The following is a 23,695-nucleotide window of genomic DNA, read 5'->3' on the forward strand; positions in this document are numbered from 1 at the left end:
AAAACACCCCTTCCTGTCAAACACACACACACACACGCCTCTCTGCTCTTTTGCCTGTCTGTCAGTCTGTCACTAAAATAATCTGGTGTAAATGGCTGCCGTCAGGAAATGGTGATGCAGGCCAGAGCAAAGGAGCCCCAGACAAAGGATTAACAGGAAGAGATCTAGAGAGAAGGGGAGCGTGCGAGAGAAGGGGAGCGCGAGAGAGAGCGAAAACAAGAGAGCGCGCGAGAGAAGGGGAGCCCGAGAGAGAAAACGAGAGAAGAGAGTAAGAGAAAGAGAACATCTGGTCCTGTTACCAACTCTTCTTGATGTATGAATTTTTCACTGGCAGACAAAGAGAAGAATAGCACTGAAATGGATCTGTCGGTGACAATGTGTTGAAATGCTAGCCTGACATACACACCCCTTAGACCAAAAAAGCCCTATGAGGTAACATTTTACTAACATGTCACACAGCACTTCAGGATTAATCCACAATTAGCAATGGTCGCTTTTAATCGAGTTTCAGAAAGTTCGGAGGGCACACAATTATACAGTAGTATTCAGTGTCTTCAACAAGCATTACAAAACGCCATTGCTGAGGCATGTCTGAAGACGAGAGGTCTGTCTCTCATATGATCATTTTATTTGGATTTTAAAGCATATCGGTCTTCAACTTGCCATCATTGGCCTACTAAAGAACGTAGGACTGATCTGACGGTTTACACATACTATAGGTAACTGCCCCAAAATAATGGAAACACATGAGTTTACAAAGTATATTGAAAGCAGGTGCTTCCACACAGGTGTTGTTTCTGAGTTAATTAAGCAAATAACATCATGCTTAGGGTCATGTAATATGATAGTGGGCAGGCCATTATTTTGCTACCATGGCTAAGCCCCCATAGGATGACAATGCCCCTATTCACAGGGCAGGAGTGGTCACTGGATGGTTTGATGAGTATGAATACGATGTAAACCATATGCCATCTCAGTCACCAGATCTCAACCCAATTAATTGAATACTTATGGGAGATTCTGGAGTGGTGCCTCAGACAGCGTTTTCAACCACCATCAACAAAACACCAAATAATGGAGTTTCTCGTGGAACAATGGTGTTGCATCCCTCCAATAGACTTTCAGACACTTGTAGAATCTATGCCAAGGTGCATTGAAGCTATTCTGGTTCGTGGTGACCAATGCCCAATATACTGTATATATACTATGTAGGGTTAATGAGGTTAGAGAGAGGCAGTTTACTCCATATCATACTGTATGGTATCAATCCCGTTCACCATTCCAACCCTGTCGTCCATTACACTCTGGAGCGTCCCTCCAGCCGACAATCTAAAAACCCACTGGCGCTTCTCTCTCCTCTTCCGATGGCTTAACAAAGGAGGCCTAATATGATCAAGCTGTTTGTGTGTGTGTAGAGAAGCAGGAGACACTCCTCAGGGCTCGGGTTTAGGGAGGCTCGTGACACAGCCTGAATAAACGCAGTGTGCAGTTTACAGTCTCTAATGGAGGGGCCCATGAAAGACAGCAAACGGGACAATGTGTACTTAGCTTACGTCTCCTTAACTGTTTCATACCTATGGCCGGGTACCGCACTCTCACCATATTGGGCAAGCCCATTCCTATGTTTTGTATTGACAATTCTGTCGTTGTCTCAAATAAATGTATTCATTGGTAGATTCCGCAATTTACAGGAGATATTAACGAGCGTTTTATATCATTGATAGTTTCCGCTTAACACCTGCATCTGCCATCAATATTTCCCCTAAATAGAATAGATAGACAAGTAGATAAAGTGTAGTCGTGATGTTGCATAATGAAGTATCACATGTCAACTTTAGGCAAATGCAAAAAGCAGAGCAAACTGAACACGAGAATGCATTGGAGCCAAGTCGCAGGCCCCAAATTCTATCTACGATTATTCTAGTCTAGCCGCTACTGGCACCATGTCAAGAAATCTTGGAATGGATGAAAAAATTAATGCTCTTCAATTATGTAACCACAATCAAATGCTCAACTGCTGAGGCGTTATTTTAAAAAAAAGGGGCAATCTGTAGTTGCTACATCCATTTTTAAACTTATAAATGAATTATATATTCTTCAAGAATCAATGGGTATATATAACTTATATAAAATCACTTAAATTCCTCATGAACTTAGTTCAACTGTGGCACCTGGTCAGAACCCAAGGTATAAGATTGTTCTACTCCAATGTTTGATATCATGGATGGTCAGTCCATAGTGCTATCTATGAATTTGAGAGTAATTACATTTCTCCAGGACCATCCTTCAGCTTTTTACCAAAACAGATGTGGGGTGATCCACTTTATTATTGTTTCAACTGTTGATTGGGCCTTTAAAGCAGTGGTTTTTAACCAAGGTTGTATGTCTCCTGCTGCCAAAATAATCAAGCCATATATTTTGCTATATTCTTTTTTTGCCTAAATAATCACTGAACAATCTATGAAAAAAAGAAACACGTCTATTTGCGGTTTCATATTGAATTATGAAAAAATGGACTACTGTGATTCTCAATTATCAACGAATGCGGGTGGGTAGAGATTAAAGAGTATGGTATGCAGACTCTGCATTTTATTGTTTTAATAATCTGAAGGGAACCATTTTGAAAGTGCGTGCTTGCGGGCATGGTGAATGAAGTTGAAGGCATCATTTTATTAATTCAGGTTTAAATGAGAGAAAACGTGGTTAAACCCATTTATTTCTCAACTTAAACACTGGACAACTGCTCTTTTTAAAGTCTGTTTTTTATTAAAAATTAAATAAACATTAAAAAGCTAATTGGATGATATGATTTACCTAAATATATTTACCTATATAGCCTAGCATGAAAGTAAAGACATCACATCAAATGTCAAATCTTCAGCAGAGGCCAATGCTGAAATTTATTTTTGTAATTTAAAAAAATATTTTTTTTTTTATTTGAGGAAAAATTGCATTTTGAATCTCTGCTGTGGTAGACAAAGGAGGTTTTGAGTCCCAGCAGAAACAGGGCCGTACATGTGACATGGGAGGCCAGACATAAAACACAGACCTGCTTTAGAGGGAAATTATTAAGTTGTTTGGTTGCTGGGAGGGCCTCTCTTTGTCTCAGCCTCTAGCCAGCATGTTTACTAAGAGAAATCGATGCGCCATTACATAATAGGCCTAATTAATGAAGCCTGTGTGTTGCAGCCAAAACATCTACTGTTTCTACTGTCCATGTTTTGACAGACTAGTATAGAGTATGCATCTCCACTAGTATAAATACACAGACGGACGGACCGACACCTCCAACAACTGGGCAACATGAGAGAATAGGACTGAAATGGCGTTCTAATCAGCTTTAGTTTGAACACCAAAGCAAAAGCACTCGGTTGAAATATACGATCCAACTCAAAATGTCTGACTTGAACAAAGTGGACATGTTTGAGACGCAATGCAATAAACTTGATGTACCCCCTCTTCTTACAACGTCCCATTATAAAAACAAATAGAAAACACTAAACAGAGGAAACGTAAGCTCTTAACAAATATCCTCATCTTGAAGGTCAAATAAACTTTTGAAAGTCCCATATTTCTAGTTTGTCGGCCAATCACAACCAGTGCATATCATTAGCAAGCCAATGTCAAATTCACAACGGCCTTCATCAGGGCTCGTACAGTACACAGTTAAAAGCATTAGATAACTCAGCATCAACACATCCTGGAGCAGAACCATACTCTCGTCATCCGTTTCATGTCGTCTGCAACGTCTCAGAACCAACACAGGGAATCTAAAACAACTAAAAGAAACTACTGTTTGGATTCTTTCGTAACACCTCGGCACCAACAGACCAACGCTTTGTCTGCCTTGCCTTGACCCAGTGAACGCAGAGAAGGCATCAAACAATTCCTTGTGAGGAAGAAGGGACGCTTTAATTTAAATGTCTAACGATGCGCTCCCCCAAACTCACCCCTCCTCCAAAAAAGGCAAATTAGGTTACTAAAAGCTTTTTCTAGGAAGCAGACTCATCATGTAACAGTTGATTAGTATTTATCTAGTCCAACAGATGTGTTCAGATTGCACACTGGGCCAGCCTCCCCTTACGCACTGTCTGAAAAAACAAGATTACTGATTGGAGCAAACTTTTGGACCCGTCCTATTTTGTGGACATTCCATTGGGAGGACGAAACAACAAATATCACAGCCAATAGTAAATCTTGTTTTAGTTAAATCATGTCATGTTACCTGTTTTTATTTATTTCAAGCCTTTCCAGAAATGAGAATTACCAAAAAATAACATTTACATTTAGCAGATGCTCTTATCCAGAGCGACATATTTTTTTAATGAAAGCAATAGTGAACAGTTTGATGAAAAAGCTTTAAAGAAAAGGGTAAGCTCAAGGTCATGTGACATGATCAAACAAAACCCCTGGGCCCTACGTTATAGGCTATATACTGTGTAGAAGGCGGCAGGTAGCCTTGTGGTTAAGAATATTGGACCAGTAACTGATAGGTTGCTGGTTTGAATCCCAGAGCTGACAAGGTGATTTTTACCCCCTCCATGTGCCCTTGAGTAATGTACATAACCCCTCATCGCTCTGGATAACAGCATCTTCTAAAATTACACGTCTAAAATATCATAGGTCAAATACAGGTCTATCTATTTTCTTGGGTACGCATACAAAGTACTGTTAACTTCATACAACAATTCAATTCATAGCTGGGAGATATCATTGAAAGCAAACACCAGGAGTGATGTCATCTATTTGCCCACATCAGGCCATTTCATTCAAATCCAAAGTAAAGAAGACATCCAAGGTATCCACCGTAGCCTACTACTGGGCATTTGCAGAACCTGTTGCAGAGCTCAGGTAGTCATACATATTACACAATTTAGTAAAGCATTTACAACTTTTTTTTTTTGTTTAAATGATTAAACCCTGCAATGGTTCATACATTTATAAATGACCAAATCATGTAGCTTATGGCTCAGAAGTTTGTGGTTTTGACTGGAATCTGATCCTTTATGAGTAGGATCTGAACACTTCTCTGAACAAACTTGAATAACTCGCTTCTCGTTGTTTCCTCAAGGAAGTAATTGCAAATAGTGCTGTGGTTGATTGTTTGAAGCAAATGACTCCTCCCCATTGGCAAAAATGTCCATCCACCAGGCCTACTAAACTAGTCTGATTACAGCTTTAAAAAAGGACACTAGTGAATGTGGCTAATTTAGATGACTGCTCTTGGAGTATAGGCCTACATAACCGCTTTTTCATGGTGACCGTATATTTGGCATCAGCATTTAGACTCCACATTGAACAACTTGACTATAAATAAACTTAGAAAACGTTTGTATTAGAGTGTCCACTGAATGAGTAAATTCAATCAGTTGGATAGTGTATCAATAGCAGGCCTGATCAATGCCTTAAAGTTGCTTCTCAGGGCATAACTAACAGGCTGTAGAGTGACAAAGACAGAAATCAGCTTCAAAGACTATAAAGCATTAATGACAGTGTTTGGTCAGTCGCCCTTACCTCTGTGTAGTCAAAGTCCGAGAGAGGTGCTATACTTTTGATGTAGTCAATTCTGGACTCGTTCGATGGGTTGCCTATTGGAACTGGGGGTATTAACGTGCTCATCGCCGAAACTACCGTCTAAAAAGCAGATAAAAACAAAAACATTAGACATTAAGCTGGATAAATGTGGGATAAGCCAGTCTAATCAGTAAAATGGGATTGCAGGAAACAATCTCATAGGGTGTGACCATATTCTATCATACAAATCTCAGCACATCAACTTACCACAATGGCATCCTTCACATTTTTCCGAATATCCAGGACTTTCTGTTTCTTTTCTCTGGATGGGGAAACAACATATACAAATGGGTCTGTTAAACATGGATTAAATACCTTAAAAATGATCATTGGATTCATTAAATTAATCTTTATGCTGCCCCACAGAAAGGAAAGGTTGTCTCATATCACCACTAATGCAAACCATCATAGGCCTAATAGCCTATTTAGTAATACTCACTATTTGTAAATTAACAGTAAGGATGTATTGTGCTAAAATGTTATTTGAAAGTTTACTTTTTAAGCTATTACATTAGGCTAGCCTATGCTACAACAATGTGTCTCATTTAGAACTAAAGGTGGACAGAAATTAAGCATAGCCTATATTTACTTGGTCCATTTCCTCAAATAATATCAAATGTATTATTAAAGATATAAATATTGAGGACAGTTTAGGATTGGGTATCATTCATTCATTCATTTCCTAAAAAACGTATTCAGTATACTACAGTCTATACAGAAGCATATATTACAGTGCACAATGTAACCAAATCAAACTACAATGTAACCAAGTCTAGATTGAATATAGTAGGATATCATAAACCATAGAAAGATCCCACTGGGCACACACTGGTTGAATCAACATTGTTCCCACGTCATTTCAATGAAATTACGTTGAGCCAACGTGGAATAGACCTTGAATTGACGCTTGTGCCCAGTGGGATACATTGACACATACATATAAAGATACGTCGTTTAAGCACCGTTTTAAAATACCACTGCACACATTACTGTCGCAAAACAGTTTTTTTTTTTAAAAACACATTAATTCAGTTGAGATTTTGTTTGTTTATTGGGTCCACATTATAATGCAATAGCAACTGTAAATACAGCGTAACATGTATCTGTAAGTGTTTTGACACACATAATCTCGACCACAAGTAGGCCTAAATCTGCTACTATGTCGTCTTTATCACTGTGACAGCTATTTGAAATCAGTTGGACATAGCAGGCTTGTTGCCATGCTGTTGTTAAACCATTGGGCCCGATGGACACTGCAGTGCTACAGAGCAAAGACACGTCTACCCAACCCTCGGTCCTTTTCTTATCCTACATCAAACTAATCAAAATGACAACAAGAAAATATATTTTAATACTCAACACTATCAAAATAGAACAGGAATACGTCCAATTTTGCACGTAAATAATTTAAAATAAATGAAATAACGGGTACTTACTCCGCATTAAAGCCATTGACGTGCAGAATCCGCATCTGCTTGACAATCGTACTTTTCCCAGACTCTCCGGCCCCTTCGAAATAAAACACAGATGAAGCATAAGGAAATGGAGCCATCGCTAAAATATAAGAATGTACTTGGGTGCCGCATATGCTGGTGTTTAAAATCCATGCCAATTGTACAATCCATCTGACGATTCAGTCAGCGCTCGCCTGCGAGACCTGTCAACATATGTGGGCTGGGGGCGAATCTGAAAACATACATGATACCTATCCGTTATCATATCCACCTTCTGGACCTTACCCAATAAAAGCAGTCGATGTGTGGCTTTATATGCTTGTCTTTCCTTTTGTAATTGTTTCTCGATTTTTTTATTCGCTTCTCTTTGTGCCTTTTCATCGATGCGTTGATCTTCAGTCTTGCTGTTGCCCAAACACCCCATCTTCCGCTGAGCTCTTCTCGTAAAAAGAAAGTATAAAATAACAGCTAATGCAATTCCTACTTTCAATATAAAAGGAGAAGAAATAGGGCGAAAAATCCGTGCGCCACTTCTCCGTCGCTCAGAAAAAAATCTTCCCCGTTACAATTTCGTTTTAACCCCTTGTCAAACCCAACCCAGTGGATTCAGTCGATTCTAATAAATATGTGCATCATAAATAGAACAAAAAGATACATTGACTTCATAAATATGCAAAGAGTGGAGCGGGGCTGAATCTGGAAGCCAGCCAACTGCTCTTCTCTCTCGCTCCTGCTTCCCACTCTCTATTTTTCCGGTCTAAAATTCTGTTTGTGTTTCGGTCCCTTTAACTCAGCACTGCCTCTCTCTGTAGCACCAGGAAGTCACACTGCACCGAAAGAGAAACACCTCACAGAGCGCGCGCCACCTTACCACTGTTTGAATACCCAGTTTAAAACAACATTTCTTAATTTAACAAGTACAACAAACAAAAAAGATAGGCTGCGTTTATCTAATAAAATGTGTGCCGAAAAGTTTCGTTTCAATATGCTGTTCAGTGTAAAATAATTGGTGAATTATATAGTACAATTGTTTCCAAAAACGGGTATATGTTTGATCCAGACAAACACTTTAATCACGTTTCCTACACAAATCATTTCCCAATCCACATTGCGCGCGTAAATCATTTCACAGGTGCTTGCAAACACCGGTAAATGGAGGGTAACCAGAGAGCGCGACCGTAGACAATCAGGGCCGCGCACCAGCGTATAATCACACAAACCATATGGATCATATTACAAAACCAAATAATAACACTGTTAAACTCGATACAAAAGATAATGGAACAAGTAGTTTGCTGCTATTCAAATTTCTCTGAAGTAGCCTATTAACTTAACTTAACTATTAACTTAACAGCTCGGGGCGGCAGGGTAGCCTAGTGGTTAGAGCGTTGGACTAGTAACCGGAAGGTTGCGAGTTCAAACCCCCGAGCTGACAAGGTACAAATCTGTCGTTCTGCCCCTGAACAGGCAGTTAACCCACTGTTCCCAGGCCGTCATTGAAAATAAGAATTTGTTCTTAACTGACTTGCCTGGTTAAATAAAGGTAAAAAAAAAAAAAATAAAAAAAAAAAAAAAAAAAATAAAAACTTGACATAGGCCTACTCTATAGCCTAGTAGGTTCTCTTTCATCTGTAGCAATACAAAATTACACACTACAATAATAAACTCAGCAAAAAAATAAACGTCCTCTCACTGTCAACTACTTATATTTTCAGCAAACTTAACATGTGTAAATATGAACATAAGGTTCAACAACTGAGACATGAACTGAACAAGTTCCACAGACATGTGACAAACAGAAATGGAATCATGTGTCTATGAACAGGGGGGGGGGGGTCCAAATCAAAAGTAACAGTCAGTATCTGGTGTGGCCATCAGCTGCATTAAGTACTGCAGTGCCTCTCCTCCTCATGGACCAGATTTGCCAGTTCTTGCTGTGAGATATTACCCCACTCTTCCACCAAGGCACCTGCAAGTTCCCAGACATTTCTGGGGGGAATGGCCCTAGCCCTCACCCTCCGATCCAACAGGTCCCAGACGTGCTCAATGGGATTGAGATCCGTGCTCTTCACTGGCCATGGCAGAACACTGACATTCCTGTCTTGCAGGAAATCACACACAGAACGAGCAGTCTGGCTGGTGGCATTGTCATGCTGGAGGGTCATGTCAGGATGAGCCTGCAAGAAGGGTACCACATGAGGGAAGTGGATGTCTTCCCTGTTACGCACAGGGTTGAGATTACCTGCAATGACGACAATGATGCTGTGACACACCGCCCCAGACCATGACGGAACCTCCACCTCCAAATCGATCCCGCTCCAGAGTACAGACCTCTGTGTAACACCCATTCCTTCGATGATAAACACGAATCTGACCATCACCCCAGGTGAGACAAAACCGCGACTCGTCAGTGAAGAGCACTTTTTGCCAGTCCTGTTTGGTCCAGTGATGGTGGGTTTGTGCCCCTAGGCGACGTTGTTGCCGGTGATGTCTGGTGAGGACCTGCCTTACAACAGGCCTACAAGCCCTCAGTCCAGCCTCTCTCAGCCTATCGCAGACAGTCTGAGCACTGATGGAAGGATTGTGCATTCCTGGATTAACTCAGGCAGTTGTTGTTGCCATCCTGTACCTGTCCCGCAGGTGTGATGTTCGGATGTACCGATCCTGTGCAGATGTTGTTACCCATGGTCTGCCACTGCGAGGACGATCAGCTGTTCGTAATGTCTCCATGTAGCGCTGTCTTAGGTGTCTCACAGTACGGACATTGCAATGTATTGCCCTGGCCACATCTGCAGTCTTCATGCCTCCTTGCATCATGCCTAAGGCACGTTCACGCAGATGAACATGGACCCTGGGCATCTTTCTTTTGGTGTTTTTCAGTCAGTAGAAAGGCCTCTTCAGTGTCCTAAGTGTTCATAACTGTGACCTTAATTACATACCGTCTGTAAGCTGTTATTGTCTTAATGACCGTTCCACATGTGCATGTTCATTAATTGTTTATGGTTCATTGAACAAGCATGGGAAACAGTGTTTAAACCCTTTACAATGAAGATCTGTGAAGTTATTTGGATTTTTACAAATTATCTTTGAAAGACAGGGTCCTAAAAAAGGGACGTTTCTTTTTTTGCTGAGGTTAGTAGAGAATCCAAAGGTGTGAATATAACATCACCTCAAGCTTTGAGAAAAAAAAGTCACAATGCAAATGCAATGGAATATGCAAACGAGTTCATGTGTTTGCATATCAGCATCCATGTTCTAGCAGTGCTCCCATCAACAGTGGAGAGTATATCCATGTAGTGAGCGAGAGCCAAAGACAATCTCCCAATATGATAGGATGGAGGTGGTGTCTGGGTCATTTTAAGGTTAGTGTGGATGAACATGCCCTGACAACCAATAAAAGCCATCCTCAAAGTAAAGCATTGTTGGGAAAATGAATCATTAATGAAGTCCTTTCAAACCCCAATAAAATGTAGTCAACTAATTCAAAGATGACAGATACAATGACTAAAGTAGTACTTTGTGATCTAAAGTAAGTGAGGTAGATGTGTTTGACCATTTCAGTGGCAAACCAGACTCGGAAGGACTAGAATTAATTACATCAATTGAACGATTGATTGATTTCAAAACATTTAAAAAATAAATCAGACATATCAAAACATGGATTATATCAAAAGTAGTGAGAGGCAAACTGGCAACTGAGGGGCCATATGTGATGGTTATCTGTCGTGATGTGTCACAGTTCAGAACATTAGCAGCCTCCAGAACAATGGAAAGATTTTCCAGTACAAAAAAAATATGAAAACAAGATGCAAATGTGATGTTATAGGTCGAGTTGGCCAGTGTGTGGCTCCTCTGGATGCAAATTTAGCCCGCGGAGCTTACTAACTGTTAATGTTGTGTGTTGGTTGAGAGTGTCGGCTCTACCTACCGCTAGCCTCGTTCAAACCATCCTGATCTCATGAGCTTACGCTCTGTTACAGAATGTAAACTCACAAGATCAGGATGGTTCGTACGAGGCTAACCTACCGCTCTACTATTCAGAAATGAGTAATTTACTGTATGTCTCCCTACAATGCCATGGGGAGTTAAGACAATCTTTGCTTTCACTTGTTTTGGTTTTTGTCACCTGTTTGCATCGCGCCCAGTCACAACTATGTGAACTACAGAGCCAAAGTTCTTTCCCTGTTTGGCACAAGGAGTTAAGTAACAAACATATTTTTAAAGTCACTAGAAATGATCACCATCATCTTATCTAATTCTCTCTATAGTGTCAACGTCGAGCAGCCCATTGACTATCGTCTTACATTGCCTTTTGTCTCCCTCTTGTGGTTTAGATTAATACTATACACTTCAGTGTGTGTGTGTGTGTGTGTGTGTGTGTGTGTGTGTGTGTGTGTGTGTGTGTGTGTGTGTGTGTGTGTGTGTGTGTGTGTGTGTGCTTGATGACAATATGCATGTACAACAAAGGACTGGTCAAGAATACATGCATCCTTTACTAGAAAGCTATGACTGTATGACTTTCACCCTTCCTCCTTGTACCCTGTTGCCTGGATAAAAATAGCTTGTGTATGATAAGTTAGTATATAGCTCAGGTCATACCTTAGGCTGGAAAACTGGTATTCTAGTTTCTCATTCCAGTGAGTACACAGAGAAGGTTAGAGATTAAGAGGATACCTGGAATGGTAGCTAGCTTTCTAAAAGCTCTCCGTAGTCATAACATGGCATTCCCAAAGGCCCAGTGCAGGGTCATGTTCATTAGGCACTAAATGGAATAAAACGGCTTGACAAGGGGAGGGACAACCTGGACTTAATAACAAACAGTAATTTTTGTTTTCGGTTTTCAAAACGCTTTGCTATGGTGTGCCCTACTGAACATGACCGAGGAGATCTGCAGGTTAGTATTGACCAGATAAACTTGCAAATTGCAAAAGCAACTGCTTTCGGTCAACTGAGTTGAGAGTGCATCTAAGACAATCATTCCTTTTTTATAGTAGGGTAGTCTGTCAGCAGGCTGGTGGCCAAATGAGTGAATTTGGGATATTACTGTCCTTTGTCACACATTCCTGGTGCGTGATCTTTTGATTTGTTTTGGTTCGGGTTGAACTTTCAACCCCGCTGGACAGCCCCGGGTTAGTTTCCGTAGGACGTGGGGCCCGATTTAGAAAGCGAGAGTAAAAAAAAAAACAGGATGCACATTTTCTCCCCAGAGAACGGGAGGTGTAAGAGAGGTCTGATGAGGTCAAGATGAGGTCATAGCTGCTGGTTGGTGGGTTGGATGGTAGGTTCACCACCACTGTCTGTCTGACAAGAGTGGCACAGGACTGAGAAAGTGAAACCATTTCCAGGGAAGACATAACTTTACAAAAACATCCACCCAGAATTAAGTCACCTTAACTTGAACCCTTCATAGAAAGGGCTACATATCACTGACATAGTAATTATGTAACGGATGTCATAAATATATCTGTCTGCTGGATTGCTGTCAGCTTGCAAACAGAACTCATTTTATGTCACGAGTAAAGTCAGTTGACATAAGCACCCCTTAAGGAACAACACATGAATTTCACGTGAACACATGTGAAGTGTTCCAAAAACACACTTTCATGTGATCACAATGTGACAACATGTAAAGCAAAATGTGATAACATGAAGCTACATGTATAAACGTGAATTGTTGTTTTTCTGTAAGGGACAGCTATATGTAACCCTTGTGACTTAGATTTCCAGCAGAAGTGTAACCAGCAGACGTTTCAATATAGAGACAGAGAATAACATTTAACTGTGTGCATGTCTGTCAGCCTTGATAATTAGCCTAAATAGCTGACTAAATTATCTTAGAACATTTTTGGATCCCAGGTCAGGTCTACTGGTCTAGTGACTGAGGGTGAAAACTGATTAGGGACGTTGACGTCAAAGAACATTAAAGGACGTTAGAAGAAGTCAGCAGTGAGAAGGAGGCTTTTGTCCCAATGACCAGACCGGCAGTACATGCCGATAAAAATGTAAATAAAATGACAGTGCTATTTTTCCTATTACCAAACAAACAGAGAAGGCATGAACAATAGATAAAACCGTTTGGAGACATATTTTGCCTTTTCACATGGCAAGTTCTTAGCTCAGAACTATCCTTAATGAATATTGCAATTAAGTGACGCCGGGAAACACGGAACTGATTAGCTAGCCTAGCCCTGACAATGTGGTGTTAAGAGCTCTCAATTGTTGATTACTTTCTCACTTAGAAGGTTGAATGTATATGACTTTAATGTTACTTTTTCAAAAATGGCTGCTATATCCATTCAGGTAAATCACAGCTACTTGAGGGGATAGGATCTTTCCCAACTGATCTCCGAACATTTGCATATTTGGATGGAACCTGAACCTGCTTGAGAGCATCTCTGTTCCATATCTTGAAATTCCGTAACCCAGATTCCATCTGGGCTAAAAATAGCCCCCACAGAGAGCGTCTCTCTCTGCAGCTCTGATATGGAATGATAACAGAGCCAACCTGCCCCTTAGCGTGTAGAAACACACATGCATGCAGATAGACATGTTACACTGCAGACAGACGTGTTACACTGCAGACAGACGTGTTACACAGCACACAGACGTGTTACACTAGAGACAGACGTGTTACCCTGTACACATACGTGTTACACAGCACAGAGACGTGTTACACAGCACAGAGACGTGTTACACAGCACAGAGACGTGTTACACAGCACAGAGACGTGTTACACAGCACAGAGACGTGTTACACAGCACAGAGACGTGTTACACTGCAGACAGACGTGTTACACTGCAGACAGACGTGTTACACTGCAGACAGACGTGTTACACTGCAGACAGACGTGTTACAAAGCACACAGACGTGTTACAAAGCACAGACGTGTTACACTGCACAGACATGTTAAACTACACTCAGACGCATTTACTCTTCCCTTTGTTGCCTCACAAACATCTTCCACCACACACATACACACACACCACACTTGAACTCAAACTCCATATTAATAACGAAGGAAAATGTATTGTATGAATGATCAATGAACATGCACTATGGCGCTCTGAGGCCAAGCCTTTCCCCTCAATCTCTTATCATTGGCCATTGGTCATCCCAGATATGAAAGATTACAATAGCTGAAAACGTGGCAGCTATGTTCAGGTCATGAGACTGAGAAAGCAAGGTGGGGAAGGGTTTATGGGATGGGCCAGCAGCAAAAATAGCACAGACTTTGGACTATTCCCACTTGAGTTTATATATGGCATCATGACACAAGGATGGACCCCACTCTCAATAAACACAATATCATAAGAATGACACGTGCATTACAAAATGAGAGTTTGGAGTTCTTAGTCAAGGAAAGAATAGGGCTAATCATAATAATTTCAGACCTTATTTGGTTACAGACAGACCTGCATGCCAGCAGTAAAGTATGCTAGCAGTAGCAAGGTAAAGTAGCAATATTTGTAAAACTTTGATACATACCCGCCAGGACAAGTGTACTGTATGCAGTGAAGGGTACATATGTTGGATCTTAATTTGAGCCAGTTTGCTACAGCAGGAAAATAATCCTGCAGCAACGGGAATTGTAAATTATTATGTGGATTATAATTCATGGACATTTTTGTAGGGTTTGATAAATGTTTCACTATGGCAAAATCAAATCTGACATTTAAGAGGAAATGACTAACTTTAGAAGGATTTTTAAACCTCTAATACACTACAAGTTTGCATTTCCTGCAATCTCAGCAACCAAATAGTGATCAAATTAAGATCCTACATCTGTAATGCCTAAATACACAATCATAGAGTTTTTCAGAGTAGTAGAATGGGGACAGGGCGATGTGTGAGAGAAAGACAGAGAGAGAGAGTGGGAGATAATGTGTAACATACACTAACAGTTAATGTCACTTACCCACATAGGATAAAATTGCTAGCTGTTCAAATAAAGGATAAAATGAAGTGTTAAGCATTTCAGTCAGTTTTCCTAGAGGCTGCATTTGTGGCCTTGTTCCCCCACCTGAAAGAACATGTGGGGTGAGAAATTGGTTTAGATGCACACAGGCAACCCAGAGATATGAGTACCAACAGGTCTCACCATTTTTTAACTATTACGAGACAAAGCTGATATTTTCTTTTCACATTTCCCTTCTCACCACAGTTCCAGCAATATGGTGGATGAGTAACCAGGCTAGCGCAGTACAACTCTGTTTGGGGTTAGCTCAGTAGTGTGGAAAGGGTCATGTATCCAGAGCAACTAACAGTAGTGAGTGGATACATATAAATTGGCACTGGTCGCCCATGGGAATCGAACCCACAACCCTGGTGCCAATTGAGCCACACAAGAACGCCGACCACTCTCAACGTTAAATTCCATATGCTAACGTCCTGACACCCATGGTTGCTAGGCGCCAGTCATATAAACCCAGCTGAAGTTATGTCAACTTCCTGCATTCTGCATAAAAAGCAGAGGAATGGTGTCATTTCTAGTGTCCTTATAGTCTCAGCAATAAAATGCTACAGCCTGCACTGTATAACAAAATGAACTACAATATATATGTTTTTTTTTTTTAAATAACACACACACACACACACACACACACACACAATGCATTCGGAAAGTACTCACCCCTTGACTTTTTCCACATTTTGTTACGTTACAGCCTGTCTAAAATGTATTAACTTGTTTTTTTCCTCATCAATCTAAACACAATACCTCATAATGACAAAGCAAAAAAAGGTTTAGACATTTTTGCAAATGTATTAAAAAATAAAAAACTGAAATATGACATTTACATAAGCATTCAGACCCTTTGCGCAGTACTTTGTTGAAGCACCTTTGGCAGCGATTACAGCCTTGAGTCTTGTTGGGTATGATACAAGCTTGGCACACCTGTATTTGGGGAGTTTTTCCCATTCTTCTCTGCAGATCCTCTCAAGCTCTGTCAGGTTGGATGGGGAGTGTCGTTGCACAGCTATTTTCACATCTCTCCAGAGATGTTTTATTGGGTTCAAGTCCGGGCTCTGGCTGGGTCATTCAAGGACATTCAGAGACTTGTCCCGAAGCCACTCCTGCATTGTCTTGGCTGTGTGCTTAGAGTCGTTGTCCTATTGGAAGGTGAACATTCACCCCAGTCTGAGGTCCTGAGTGCTCTGGAGCAGGTTTTCATCAAGGATCTCTCTGTACTTTACTCTGTTCATCTTTCCCTCGATCCTGACGAGTCTCTCAGTCCCTGCCGCTGAAAAACATCCCCACAACACAATGATGTCACCACTATGCTTCATTATAGGGATGGTGTGAGGTTTCCTCCAGACGTGACACTTGGCATTCAGGCCAAAGATTTCAATCTTGGTTTCATCAAACCAGAGAATCTTGTCTCTCATGATCTGAGTCTTTAGGTGCCTTTTGGCAAACTCCAACCGGGCTGTCATGTGCCTTTTACTGAGGAGTGGCTTCCATCTGGCCATGCTACCATAAAGGCCTGATTGGTGGAGTGCTCCAGAGATGGGAGAAACTTCTAGAAGGACAACCATCTCTCCATTAGGAACTCTGGAGCTCTGTCAGAGTGACCATCAGGTTCTTGGTCACCTAACTGACCAAGGATCTTCTCCCCCGATAGCACAGTTTGGCCGGGCGGCCAGCTCTAGGAAGAGTCTTGGTGGTTCCAAACTGCTTCCATTTAAGAATTATGGATGCCATTGTGTTCTTGGGGACCTTCATTGCTGCAAAAAATGTTGCTACCCTTCCCCAGATCTGTGCCACAACACAATCCTGTCTCGGAGCTCTACGGACAATTCCTTCGTCCTCATGGCTCGGTTTTTGCTCTGACATGCACTGTCAAATGTGGGACCTTATATAGACAGGTGCGTGCCTTTCCAAATCATGTCCAGTCAATTGCATTTACCACAGCTGGACTCCAATCAAGTTGTAGAAACATCTCAAGGATGCACCGGAGCTCAATTTTGAGTCTCATAGCAAAGGGTCTGAATACTTATGTAAATAAGGTGTTTCTGTTTATTTTTAATAAATCTGGAAACATTTCTAAAAACCTGTTTTCTCTTTGTCATTATGGGATATTGTGAGTAGACTGGTGTGTCCAAAAAATGTTTTAATCCATTTTAGAATTGTTTGCTTTATTTAACTAGGCATGTCAGTTAAGAACCAATTCTTATTTTCAATGACGGCTAGGAACAGTGGGTTAGCTGCCTGTTCAGGGGCAGAACGACAGATTTGTACCTTGTCAGCTGGGGGATTCGAACTTGCAACTTTTAAGTTACTAGTCCAACGCTCTAACCACTTTGGCTACCCTGCCGCTGTAAAGCTATAAAATGTGGAAAAATGTGATTGATTTCAGAACAGAAACTATACCATGAAGTCCAAGGAACTGTCTGTGTGGAAAAAGTCACTCCACCAATCAGGCCTTTATGGCCAGATGGAAGCCACTTTCCTGTATAATATATATACCGTTTATAATAATATAAACCATTTAGCAGATCCAAAGCAACTTACAGCAGCAAACATATGGGTGATTCAAGGATTTTTTTTATTTAACTAGGCAATTGAGTTAAGAACAGGAACAGTGCCTGCCTGTTCAGGGGCAGAATGACAGAGGGGATTTGAACTTGCAACCTTTCGGTTACTAGTTCAACACTCTAACCACTAGGCTACCCTGCCACCCCAAATTAAACCCACAACCCTGGCATAACAAGCACCATGCTTGGTATATGCACTGCCAACTAAGCTTCAGATATATAGTATCATGGTATAGGTCATTTCTCAATATCCCATGTGAGTTTATTAGTCAGCAATGTATTTTCTGATATTCACTGCCAGCTCTCAATACATTTTTTATTCAAAAACAGTAAATACAGATTGCTACCCTAATTTAAAATGTTAGACCTCATGTTATATCAGAGGTTTCATGATGAATTGGGATGTGAGGTAGGCTATAACTGTCACTAACGAATGACTAGTGACTGCATATTGCCATTGGTGTGCTTCACGCCTGTGTGCCACAACTTCAGGATAGCATGTAGTGCTTTCAGAAAGTATTCATACCCGTTGACTTATTCCACATTTTGTTGTGTTCTGCCTGAATTCAAAATGGTTAACATTTTTGTTTTTCTAATCCAGCTACACACAATACCCCATAATGACAAAGTGAAAGCTGACTTTTAGAAATTTTAGCACATTTATTGAAAATGAAATACAGAAATATCTCATTTACAGTATTCACACAGGTGCATCCAATTTCCTTTGATCATCCTTGAGATGTCGCTACAACTTGATTGGAATCAACCTGTGGCTAATTCAATTATTTGGACACGATTTAGAAAGAAACACACCTGTCTACATAAGGTTCATCTGCATTGCCAGCTGTTTGGGGTTTAAGGCTGGGTTTCTGTACAGCACTTTGTGACATCGGCTGATGTAAAAAGAAAAAAGACAAAAGGGCTTTATAAATACATTTGATTGATTGATTGATTTCAGAACAGAAACTATACCATGAAGTCCAAGGAACTGCATGTAGATCTCTGAGATAGAACTGTGATGAGGCATATACACTGACAGTAAAAACATAAGGAGCACCTTCCTAATATTGAGTTGTACCTCCTTTTGCCCTCAGCACAGCCTCAATTCGTTAGGGCATGGACTCTACAAGGTGTCAAAAGCGTTCCACAGGGACACTGGTCCATGTTGACACCGATTCTTCCCACTGTTGTGCGAAGTTGGCTGGTAGTGGATCTCTACTCCGAATTGCTCGTTCCATGTCATCCCATAGACGCTCAATTAGACTGAGACCTGGTGACTGGGTAGGCCACTGCAGTAAGCGGAATTTACTGTCATGTTCGTGGAACCATTCCTGGACAATCCTCGTCTTGTGGCATGGGGCATTATTCTGCTGAAATAAATATATTTGCAAATGGATACTGTCATGATGGGATGCACCTGATTGGTAATGATGTTCAGATATACTGTGGCACTCAAACGTTGCTCCAATTTGAACACACCATCACAAGCCTTCAATGTTGACACGCTGCATGATTGATGCATGTACTCATGTGTTTTTCTCCCATCAGCGTGAAACAGCAGGAACCAGGATTCACCAGACCAGGCAATGTTTTTCCAATTCTCCAGTGTCCAGAGTTTTCAATCATTAGCCCACTATAACCACAGTTTATTGTATTTTTCTGCAAGAAGTGGAACTCTTAGGTCGTTGGCTGCCATACCCCATTTGTGTCAAGGCACGACAGGTTGTGCATTCTTTTATGGGTCTTTGGGCATCAATGTTGTACTGGAGTGTCAGTTGACTAACTGTAGCCGTCTGTAGCTTTGCACAATTCGTGTCAGCCTCCTTTGTCATCTTTCATCAATTACCTGTTTTTGTCTACTGATCTGTTGTTTGCTGGACATCCTTTGGGTGGTGGACCATTCTTGATACACATGGGAAACTGTTGAGCATGAAAAACCCAGCAGTGTTGCAGTTCTTGACACACTCACACCAGTGTGCCGGCACCTACTACCGACACCTACTACCATAACCCGTTCAAAGGCACTAAAATCTTTTGTCTGGCCCATTCGCCCTCAATGGAATACATACACAATCCATGTCTCAATTGTCTCAAGGCTTAAAAATCCTTCTTTAACCTGTCTCTTCCCTGTCATCTACACTGATTTAACAGGTGCCATCAATAAGGGATCATAGCTTTCACCTGGATTCACCTGGTCAGTCTATGTCATGGAAGAACGGGTGTACTTAATGTTTTGTACACTCAGTGTATCTGGGAAAGGGTATAAACCAATCTCTAGAATGCTGAAAGTTTCCAAGAGAACAGTCTCCATCATTGGGAAATGGAAATAATATGGAACTGCCCAGACTCTGGCCTTCCGATCAAACTGAGCAACTGGGCAAGAAGAACCTTGGTCAGGGAGGTGACCAAGAACCCAATGACCTCTCTGGCAAAACTACAGAGTTCCTTGGCTGAGATGGGAGAATCTACCAGAAGGACAACAGTCTCTATAGCACTAAACCAATCTGGACTTCATGGGACAGTGGCCAAACGGAAGCCACTCCTGAGAAAAAGGCACGAGAGCACACCTAGAGTTTTCACAAAGGCACGTGAAAGATTTTGAGATCAGACCACATCATCTTTTGCCTTATGATGAGACAAAAATGTTGCCCCTTTGCATGAATGCAAAGCATTGTCTGGAGAAAACCAGACACAGCTCATCACCTGTCTAACACCATCCGTACCGTGAAGCATGGTGGTGGCAGCATCATGCTATGGAGATACTTTTCAGTGGCAGGGACTGGGAGACTGGTAAAGATAGAAGGAACAATGAATGGCGCAAGACACATACAAATCCTTGATGGGAACAAACAACCTTAGACGGGGGTGAAGATTTACATTCAAACAGGACAATGACCCCAAGCATACAGTCAAATCAATGCTGGAATGGCTTCAGAACAAGAATGTGAAAGTCCTTGAGTGGCCCAGCCAAAGCCCAGACTTGAATCCCATTGAAAATCTGTAGAAAGACTTGAAGATTGCTGTTCACAACTGCTCCCCATCTAACTTAACAGAGCTTGAGAAAATCTCCAAGGAAGAATAAGAGAAAATCCCCAAATCCAGACGTGCAAAGCTGATAGACATACCCAAGATGACTCAAAGCTGTAATCGCTGCCAAAGGTCCTTCTACAAAGTATTGCCACAGGGGTTTTAATAATTATGTAAATTAGATATCAGTATTTAATTTTCAATACATTTGCAAAAATGTCTAAAAACATGTTTTAACTTTGTCATTATGAGGCACTATGTGTAGATGGGTGAGAGAAAACAATATATTTAATCAATTTTGAATTCAGGCTGTAACACAACAAAATGTGGAATACATATGTTAGCATACATGCATTAGCCTAGGGTAGAATTTCCTTTAGTAACTGAAAATATCATTTGAAGGTTTGGGGTGAAGTGTCCCTTTAAAATCTTCTGTGTGTCTTGTACGGCATTGTGCTATAATGATTAACCCATCGCTTATCTGTTGTCCTATAGTCCAAGTGCATTTTCAAGGACATTTTGCACGTATAATGCTTCAACCTGGAATGAGAACCAGTAGCCTACTTAATATTCTGTTATCAATGCATTACTGTCCATACTCCTGTGACTGTATTAATCACTGGTAGGCTATATTGTCAGGCCTAATGAAAAATGTCCATTCATTAATGCAAATATATATGAAATATTACAGCTGAATTAATTGGTAGAGGAGAACTAGACCATAGGCCTCAGGGACCATCATGACGCGTGTTGGAGGTATGCCGTGCATTAGCCCTCTACTGCACATCATCGCCCTCAGGCAACACAAAACCCTTTTTCCCCCTCACCCGCCCATCATATTAAAACAATCCTATACATGACAATATGTGATGACATGTCTGTAAACAATCTAATGAGGTGCAGAAGTTGGTATGATGTATCGATTGGGGCAGGAACCTTCTTTCAGGGAAAGCAGAGTGATGTTAGTGCATGATGTGAGTGAAGGGTACAACACATTTCATTATTTTACATGTTTAAATAGAGAAGTACACATTGTCTATTGTCAAGTTGTGTAGTAACCTCTAAAGAAGCATATTTGATAGGTTTTTAACACACACACACATATATATATATATATTCAGAGCAACATTGTGCAGTTAGGCTACATTTCAGGGAAATATCATGCTCGGTGAAATAGCATTTGATGTAAAATTATGGCCTTGGTCAATGTTTTTGCCAACATATCCACTGACATTCACAGGCAGTGGACACGGGGACATTATATAGTTGATAGGACCCTAATCAAGCAGTTAGGAGGCTCATATCCTCTGATAGTAAGAACAGTGAGCTTGACTACAGTGGCAGCAAGGAAGAATGGGCCCCAGAATCAGGATTGAGAGGAAGTGAAATACTAGTTTATGCCCAATTCGAATTTATATATTAAAATATCAAGATGTTCTTTTTGTTTTTTAGTACCCTAATGGCACATCATTGCCCTGAGGCAACAAAAGGGGGGGGGGGGGGGGGGTAAAAGTATTTTATTACTTTTGATACATCAAATTAAAATAGGATGGAATATTTATTTTCCCAGAAGAAAAAAAAATGTGCGCAGTAGAGGGTTAATTACACTGGCCGTTTATTTTCATAGCGTGGAAATACAAGATTGAGGGGTTCTCGAACCTGGTGGACATAGCCTATTCCATTTAATGTATTTATTTTGATAAAGCTAGTGTATAGATTAAATAAGTTAGCCTATAGCCTATTCATGACCTGACATACATGTCATTGGTTTGTAGAAGGATAACATAGCCTGGGCTGGTCAATGTATTAGCCCCAGCCATCTATCTCACACACCTACCGAGTAAAAGCAGACGATGCGTCTGCTCGTATTCCCGTTTCTGCTCCTTCAGAGTTCGGTCAATATGTTTACTGACTTTCTTCGCCTGTTTTTTGACCTCCTTCTCCTCCGATAACTTTTTGTCCAAGGTTTTCTGTTTCTGTTTGCTGAGCTTCTTCTGCAGCAAATGTTGCCGCTGGCTGCGGTCAGCTCCAACATTGTCCCCATTCTGTATGGGCACGCCTTTAGTCGTGTCCCCTCTACCGGCATCTCGTGCATTCGGCTTGCCTTTGCTAGGGCCCCCGCTGCGACACCAACAACCACGGAGCAGTGTCATGTCATTATATGCCTCTGTATCCTCGTGGTCAAGGTCCTTGGAGCGTAACGATACAGAGCAGTCCGCCGGTTTCTCGGTGTCACTGGATTCGTCAAGACTAAGACGCAGGCTGTAGCACAGTCCCATTGTGGGGTTTGTTCCGTTAGTAAAATGGAAGGGAAATGTTCAAGTGAAAAGCGCAAAATTCCTCGAGAGATGTTAGGCCTACCTGCTCGCCTATACTCATTGTGGCATTTCCCCTGTCCTGGGATGCTTGTTGAATTCAAACTGCAGAGATGATCTAATCACGGTCTTGGACTTGCCACCATGTGAGCCATTTTGCATTTTGTCCCGTCTGTCAATGCCAGCCTGTAGTTGGTGGATAACCTGATTGTGACAGTGGCCACCGCAGGTCCACCTTACCGTAAATAAATCTAAAGTACAACCCAAAAAATACGCAAGGTAGTGTGCGCCCAGGACTGGCTCTCGAATTATAATACTCTCTAGGGGCGCCAGTAGTATGTGCATCCCCCTCATTGTGTGAGGCGTCAGCGTTAAATTCACTACTGGTGTAGTCATGGACTTTAACTATTCGTGTGCCAGGACAAAGTAAAATCTCAGTTGTTAGAATTGTTTTTTTCAATTCTCTCCTACAATAGCCTAACCTAAATATTTTGGTAACACTTTATCAAGAGATATGATTTATTACTTGTTATTTGTATGAGCCCATATGATCTTATTATATACCGAAATAATAGGTCATTTATAATAAAACAGAATATATATACACTTTACTGCATATTTTTCTATGGAAATATATAATTTTGCTGTCACAATACCCAACCACACACATATTTCAGGATAAAGTGTAGGGTGCCTTGCTCAAGGGCACAATGGCAGCGATTGGTAGGCTATCTTGGATGAGGGTCCTACAATCAGCTCTCTGGTTGCTGGTTTAGTTTCCATTTGTACCTT

The 23,695-nt window shown here is 41.1% G+C and overlaps 1 protein-coding gene across 2 annotated transcripts in view; it reads right to left on the reverse strand.

The window, feature by feature from the left end:
• The window catches only part of gnal (G protein subunit alpha L), a 66,685-nt gene extending 43,392 nt beyond the window's left edge, over positions 1-23,293 (reverse strand). The window contains exons 1-4 of one of the 2 annotated variants that reach the window (XM_021562623.3): positions 22,426-23,293; positions 7,011-7,083; positions 5,782-5,836; positions 5,515-5,634 (exon numbers count right to left, since the gene is read on the reverse strand). In XM_021562623.3, the coding sequence (XP_021418298.1) occupies positions 5,515-5,634; positions 5,782-5,836; positions 7,011-7,083; positions 22,426-22,867 (690 nt within the window). In that variant the 5' untranslated portion in view covers positions 22,868-23,293. Of the gene's footprint in view, positions 1-5,514; positions 5,635-5,781; positions 5,837-7,010; positions 7,084-7,313; positions 8,213-22,425 lie in introns of those variants that run through there. The other variant, XM_021562624.3, reaches the window with a different exon arrangement.
• Between the last annotated feature and the right edge of the window lie 402 nt (positions 23,294-23,695).

The sequence above is a fragment of the Oncorhynchus mykiss genome, chromosome 15 (assembly GCF_057628025.1).
Source record: "Oncorhynchus mykiss isolate SJ-2025 chromosome 15, ASM5762802v1, whole genome shotgun sequence".
NCBI classification, from domain to species: domain Eukaryota; kingdom Metazoa; phylum Chordata; class Actinopteri; order Salmoniformes; family Salmonidae; genus Oncorhynchus; species Oncorhynchus mykiss.